The sequence below is a fragment of the Rhincodon typus genome, chromosome 3 (genome assembly GCF_021869965.1).
Source record: "Rhincodon typus isolate 14 chromosome 3, sRhiTyp1.1, whole genome shotgun sequence".
Classification (NCBI taxonomy): domain Eukaryota; kingdom Metazoa; phylum Chordata; class Chondrichthyes; order Orectolobiformes; family Rhincodontidae; genus Rhincodon; species Rhincodon typus.
The window spans coordinates 1,751,463-1,759,032 of NC_063334.1; the positions used below are offsets into that span (position 1 = coordinate 1,751,463).

The 7,570-nt window shown below is 38.5% G+C and overlaps 1 protein-coding gene across 1 annotated transcript in view; it reads right to left on the bottom strand.

The window, feature by feature from the left end:
• Positions 1–7,570, bottom strand: part of dennd4c (DENN/MADD domain containing 4C) — a 135,232-nt gene that overhangs the window by 11,194 nt on the left and 116,468 nt on the right. The window contains exons 24-27 of the mRNA XM_048619579.1: positions 6,593–6,787; positions 5,362–5,471; positions 2,900–3,075; positions 2,212–2,382 (exon numbers count right to left, since the gene is read on the bottom strand). Coding sequence (XP_048475536.1) covers positions 2,212–2,382; positions 2,900–3,075; positions 5,362–5,471; positions 6,593–6,787 — 652 coding nt within the window. The remainder of the gene's footprint in view (positions 1–2,211; positions 2,383–2,899; positions 3,076–5,361; positions 5,472–6,592; positions 6,788–7,570) is intronic.

A 7,570-nucleotide genomic window follows, 5' to 3' on the forward strand; every position in this document is an offset into this window, starting at 1 on the left:
GCGCTTGTTTTTTTAAAAACAAGTGTGATGTAATCAAAAATGTGACTGATGTAAATTAGGTAGCTGTCTGGAGCCAGTGAGAAAGGGAGGGGCGCTAAGGGGCGAGAGAGAGAGAGAGAGAGAGAGAGAGAGAGAGAGAGAGAGAGAGAGAAGCACACTTGCAATTGTGAAAGTTACTTACAAGAATGTTATAATCACGTTACACTTGCGGCACATAAATGTCAGGCAATGGCCATCTCCAATAACAAACACTAACCATCAATCCCCCAACGTTCAATAGCATTAGTATCACTGATAAAAGCTTGTTGTGAAGATCACAGTTCAGGAACTATCCCCTAGTCACCAATATTGCAGGTAAAGACTTTGCCCCGAAGTTCTAGAAGTCTGCTAACTTGCAGCCAGACAAAAGGAAAACAAACAAAAACAGAAATTGCTGGAGAAACTCAGCAGATCTGGCAACATCTGTAGAGAGAAAGCTCAGTGAACATTTTGGGTCCAGTGGCCCTTCTTCAAAAAAAAAACAGGACAACAAAAGGACTCTCTCACTCATGTTTGTTGGAATTCAAATCACAGTTAAAAGGAATCAGAACAACAGAATCACAACCTATCTGAAAATTAAGGATCGTGAAATTGACTGTTCATCAATGAACACCAATGCTAACAGCTGCAATGTTGAATTGTGCTTTTTGTGAACAATTCACAGACTGATTCGTATATATTTTTTAAACTTTATCATTTTGAACTCAGCTCTCAACTCAGTTGCTGAGTACACACACGTGTGTTGTGTTAACACTTCTTCCCAATTAATAAACTCACTCTTTCAGTTATTTCAAGAAAGCCTGTAAAACTGGCTCCTTTTAAAACATATGTTTTTGTTCAATCATTCATGGGATGAGGGCTTCTTTGGCTAGGCCAGAATTTATTGCCCCAATTGCCAAGAGGGCAGTTAAGAGTCAACCACATTGCTGTAGGTCCGAAATCACACGTAGGCCAGAACAGGTAACGACGGCAGTTTCCTTCCCCACTGGACATTACAGAACCAGGTGGGATTTTTCAACGATTAACACTGGATTCATGGTCATCATCAGACTCTTAATTCTAAATTTTTTAAAAACGGAATTCAATTCCACCATCTGCTGTGGTGGGATTCAAACCTGTGTCTCCAGAACATTACCTGGGTCTCTGGATTAACAGTCCATTGATACCGCTGGGCCATCACCTCCCCTTATTATTCTGGGTCTCACAGAAAGGTATCCATAAGGGAAAGGATCTTTTTCAAATTAAACTTCTTGTAACAAACCAAGGGGGAATGGTGAAAATAAAAGCAGAGGCAGTTCATCCTTCCTCACCCAGGAGTTTAACAGCTTGGAGTATCCCATCTGGAACTGTAACTAATGGGGAACATTGCCTACGGTCTGGTTGTAACAATATAAGCTGACAAATGTTCTTTTTAATTCTCTTTGCCTGCCCTGTAGCTGAATTGCATAGTGACATTCAAATTTTGCTTTGTTAAACATAAATACAGTTCAAGTTTATTAAAGCTTTCAAAATCTTGTTCCGCTTTGAAGCTTCCTGTGGAACATACAGGCAAGTTGCTGGGTTGTAAATGAGTTCAGCTCTCGAGTCTGTTCACAAGCCGAACTGAACACAAGTCAGAACACGATGCAGGACAATATCAAATAGCTGTTTGTAAGTATGAGGAAACGTTTGTATGTTAGATCATTAAAATTAATATTAATACACCCCTGTATGGGATCGCATTCATGAATACAAGTGTTAAGTTAGATGTTGGTAAATCAGGACCCCCCCGTACCAGGGAATTGCATAAAGCAGAATCAGAGCTCCAGGTTTGTTTAAATATCCATGAAAAGCTGATCGACATGAAGTTGTTGATAGTATGAATGTGGTACATTTAAAATCTCAAACTTTTAGTAACAGATAAGTAATAGGATATAGATGTGTACTTCCAATGGGTTACCAAATGACATGAAAATCACAAGAAGAATAAAAACACAGTTAGTCGTCTTCTGGTTTGTCACATGCATCTATAAATCAATGTCAGAGGTATTATGCAAGGAAGTCTGGGAGTAAAATCAATTATTTGAGCTTTGTAGCTAAAGGAAGAAATAAGTTAGGTAAACAAAACATTAGGCAAAGGAACTAACAAGAAGGGAATAAAGGCTATTTGAATGCTGATTACAGAAACATTACCATTTATCTTCAGAAGAGGACTCTTCCTGAGTTGTTGTGGTAACAGGTGAATCTGTGCAATTTATTGGATTTGATGCTGCTGGAACAGTTTTCTGCGTGGCGGGATCGCCTCCTGCAGTTACATTGTTGCTGTGCAAACTGTCACCAGATACACTGGACTTCAAGAAAAAACTGAGGAAAATGACAATCATACAGTTTAATTCAGATACTGATCACAAGTGCAGACGAAGTTTAGTAATTCTCTGTGGGAAAAAAAAAAATCTGCACACCTATCAAATTGTTTCAACAACTAAAATCCAGCAATTTAATCTCCAGTCAATATTAACTTTGCCACAGCATGTTTCAGTCATCAAAAAATTGGTGGCACTTCATTACTTAGAAAGAGGTTCACAAGACACTTATCTGTAATACTTCTCTTAAAGCGTAAAGCAAACAGCAGTTACCACGTTCCTCTGTATATTTTCAGAACACCATACCACAGCAAATTTCTGATGACAGCTCAGCAAGCAGGAACTTTGAGCCAGATGGGAGAATATACCAATTCTATGGCAGTCTATTCGCCAACCTTTCTACCCTGCTGCCTCTCCCGAAGATTTTGAAAGAAAATCTCATACATGAATACAGGAATATGTCGTACCAAACATGAGAATTTATAAACTACAACAAAAAATACAAAGCAATTGAATACCTTCCAGTATCTCGCAGATCCTTAAACTCAACGTTTAGAACTGGCAAGAAAGTATTTTTACAAAATGGACAAGTGGTGTTAAGGTTTGAATCATCTGCACTCCAGCCAGACATAATCTCCTCATCATAAACTAAAGCTTCACAGACACGACACTGAGAACAGCTGGACATCAATACCTTTTGAGGGAAAGAATGAAGGAGAACGAATTAACCAAATATATCCATCTTTTAGAGTTACTCAGTTAGAAAAATAACAGGATATATTTTTAAATACATCATTTTTGATTCAAATGACAAACAAAGCAACGTGTTCTTTGCATGAAATTAGTAATAATAAAAAGTGCAGTAACAAAATATTCTGAAATATGATGTGCTAATGGGATGTGCACTTAAATTACCCCATGGAAGCAAGATAACTAAAGAACCAACTGAACACAACTGAAGTTAAATGTTTTCATGTAGAAAACCTGACAGACACAAACTTTACTGAAGACATTAGTTAATTGTGAATGGCACAAGATTTTGTTTCTATATTTGAATTACTTCTCTTGAAGTGACTGAATTATAAATTTCTCTTCGGTATAATTTCAATATCCTTGCAAGTAGGTTTCATAGCAAGAAGCTTGACAACATGATGGCATCCACACAAAAAGCAATAACCAGGATTGATTACTGATGTTCATTGTGCTTAAGCTATGAGCTGGTAGGTTACCATGAAGGGCTCTGGTTCTCAACCTTTTTATCTGTGAGATGGTGAACCTCAGGTTAATCCCACCACCAGCTGGTCTCTCCCTAATGAGAGCAGCTTATGGTCCAGTAGGACTATGGCAATTTTACTTTTAACCTTTTGTTATGATGTTGGTAGATACACTGGAGGATACAAATGAAGGATCACAGTATGAGCAACAGAGTTTAAAAAAAACACCAACTGCTAAAATTCTCGACAAATTCAATTTTCATTACTTGTTTTTTTTCCCTTTTTCCTCACTTGGCCCAATATTTACAATCAAATACGTACTCCTAAAGCTGCAATACATAGCCATGTACAAAGATTAAATATTCTCCAGTTAGAATGCTAGACAGTTATTTCACTTTCTACTTAGAGAAAAGTAGCAACTTTGGTATAGTCATGAGCTGAGTGGAAACTGAAACCTTGCGCTCCACAGTAGCTTTCAAACATTGGCTACATGGTGCAGACTAAACCAATCTGATAGAGAAACCATTGCCTCAGACCAAATTAAAATGTTTGGTGGCAGATACCAGCTTCACAACACTTGCAATTCATCATTACCATTAATATGTATGCTGACTGCACAATATTTGCTCTCTCTGCATGATTAGTAACCAAATATTATGCAGTAAGTCAACCTCACCACATCTCAATCAACTCCAAAGACAAATATAATGATCTTTCATATGGAGTTAGCATAGCTCAGTTGGTACTGCTCTTACTTTTGAGTCAGTGCTTCTGCATTCAAGCACAAACCTTGCACATGGAATCTAGGATGATACTCCAGTACAGCACTGAGCAAATGCCACATGACTACAAATGCTATTTTTAGATGGGATGTTAAAACCATGCATTATCTTTTCTTCCAAAAAACACATTTGAGAGATGTGGGAGTCACTAGCTGGGCCAACATTTATTGTCCATCCTGAGTTGTCCTTGAAAAGACAGATGCGAGCTGCCTTCTTGAACTGCTGCAATCTGTTTGCTGTAGGTAGACCCACAATATCACTAAGGAAAGAGTTCCAGGATTTTGACCCAGTGACATGGAAGGAATGGTGATATATTTCCGAGTCAGATGGAGAGTGGATGAGAAGGGAATCTGCAGGTGAAGGTGTTACCATGTATCTGTTACTCTTATTCTAGGTGGTACTGCTCATGACTTGAGAAGCTGCTGATTGAGGTGTCTTCGTGAATTTCCAATGTGCATTTGGGGAGTCTGGAGAGGAGTTACTCACTGCAGACATTTGAGAGTCTGACCTGCTTTGCAGCCAGAGTAATTGTATAGCTAGTCCAGTGCAGTTTCTGGTCAACGGTAACCCCTTGGACGTTGATAGGCGTGTGTGACTGTGTCTGCGCATGCCTGCAGGTAGTGGTGAAATAAGTGATGGTAATGCCATTGAATGTCACAAGGGGTGGCAGCTTTGATTCTCTCTTGATGGAGCTGGTCATTTTCTGGCACTTGCATGTCGTGAACGTTACTTGCTACTTGTCAACCCAAACCCAGTCAATATCCAGGTCTTGCTACAGTTGGACATAGACTGCTTCAGTGTCTGAGGTATTGCGAATGAGGCTGAACATTGCTGATTGTGAAATTAACAAATCTGAGTGTAGAATGCGCATAGTATGACTTACCACCTAATATTTCAAGAATATTTGTCTTTAACATTTTGGTTTGCAGTTTTAAAGAATAATATTCATGATTTCTGCAAGAAAAAGAAGTGTAATTTTCTTACCTCCATTGCAAAATTCTGGAAAATACTTGATGTACTGGCACACTGGGAAGACCCACGATCCGATTTCTCAGGATCATTTTCTTTTCCTACTTTAGATGAATGTGTAGCACCTAGTCAAGTGCAATATTAAGATGCAATATAAATATTAAAATACTCTCATGGATAGGTAGGGGAAGGTAGCTTGCACTGCACATATTGAGGCCTTGATTTCAGTGTCAACAAAGAAATGGCAATGCTTGCAAAGAAAGCTACCTACTAAAATCAAGTAATCTGTGCATAGATTTTGTTGGAATCAGCATCAGCTTGAATCGGGTGACAAGAAATTTTCAAGTGCCCAAAAACAGTAATGGCATCACACATGGGAAGACATGAAGTATTCTCTCAGACAGCCAGTCCGGAAATAAAACACCACTGATACCCTTCAATGAGATTAGGAAAACATGGTTGAGGATTATCAGATCAACCATGCTCTCATTGAATGCAAAGTAAATTCGATGGCCCAAAAGGCCTACTACTGCTCCGAAGTCTTATGATCTTACAGTGTGCAAGATAAGTGACTGGATCATGGGATTACATCAGAATTCAAGACAGCAATATCAAATGCGTAAAAACTGAAATTATCCATAGGGTGATGGTGGGTTAGTAAGGGAGAAGGTGCATGGAAAGGTTGGAATGACGATGGGAGAGGGATGAAATGGGTTGCTGTTTATAGAAATGTTGGGCCAATACTCAGAAGATTGAGACTGTTTATTGACATAAGATTCTGAGAAGGGGCTTAACTGGGCAGATACTAACAATCGTATAGGAGAACCTAGAACTAGGGGCACAGTTCAGGATAACATTTACAACAGAGATAAGGAGTAAGGTATTTGCCTGGAGCTGTGAAGGTTTGGAACTTATTTTGTATAGATGTGCCCATTTATTTTACAGAACACAGTATCTAATGCTCGAGTTAAATTTGACTATAATTGTGTTAGTGATAACACACAGGAAGTATCAAATATATAGTCATGGGGTTTATAAGTGAGTAAGCTGGAAAAAAAACAGCAAGAAATGACACGATCAATAATTTTAGCGATGCAGTAATTCACAAATCTAATGAAAGAATCAATAATAGCGAGTTTTAAAGCCCAGGGAATTTAGACGGTTTATAGAGAAAGCATGAATTTCTGATTTAAAATGCAAATACAACATTCTACTAGTTTTAACTAACCAGTCAGAGGCTGTTTACCAGTATCACTGCTGTTGCTGCTGCCACCAAGGCTTGTGCTGCTCTGATTAAGCCCATTTGTTGGCATTGTCGTAGGCAGACCTACTCTTTCAGTTGGGCTTCCACTGTAGCCATAATCCTGAATACCAGGAGGAAAGTTGAATCCTGAATCATCAAAATGTTCATCCTGAACATGGAAAGAAACAATTAATTCAGCTTATAATAACCCATTTCAAAATGCTCAGCAAAGAAATAAGAATACAGAAAACAAGCAAGTGTTGTATTATAGTTCTAGTGTCCATTGTTAACTAGTGACTGAATTTCTGTGATTATTTATTACGTAAGCCAACAGCTAAATAGCAGTTGACATCCCTGACTTAGCAGAACCTTGATAAAGAACATAGCACAACAATTGGAAAACCGAGATGTTATGCTTCTCTGCACTGTAGAACAGAAACAATTGCCAGAATTATTTCCCAAGGCTGTAGATCTTGGTGCAGATCACCAATCCACTCAGTCAGGTCAAATAGACTACTATAGCAAGTAAGTTTTAGTCATTGCTACCTATTCTGCACTTATGAGTAAACAGGAAGATCAAACGCACATTTTAAATAATAAAAAATACATTTAAAAAAATGATAAAAAATGAAAAAAGCTAGATCAGATTCAAAACACAACTTCATCAATAGAACTGCAGCAATTACCAGCACAGAAAGGGACCATTGTCCATTCATTTGGAATAATAGGAGCAGTTTTGGGCCCCGTATACAAGAATGGGCTGGCCTTGGAGAGGGTCCAGAGGATGTTTGGAAGAATGATCACCGGAAAGAAGGACTTGTCACATGAGGAGTGGTTAAGGACCATGGGTCTGTATTAAATGGAATTTAGAAGGATGAGGTGGGAGGGGATCCGATTGATAGAATGGATGTGGATAAAATATTTTCATATTTTGGAGTAAAGGGCACAGCCTCAGAGTAAAGGGCACAGCCTCAGAGTAAA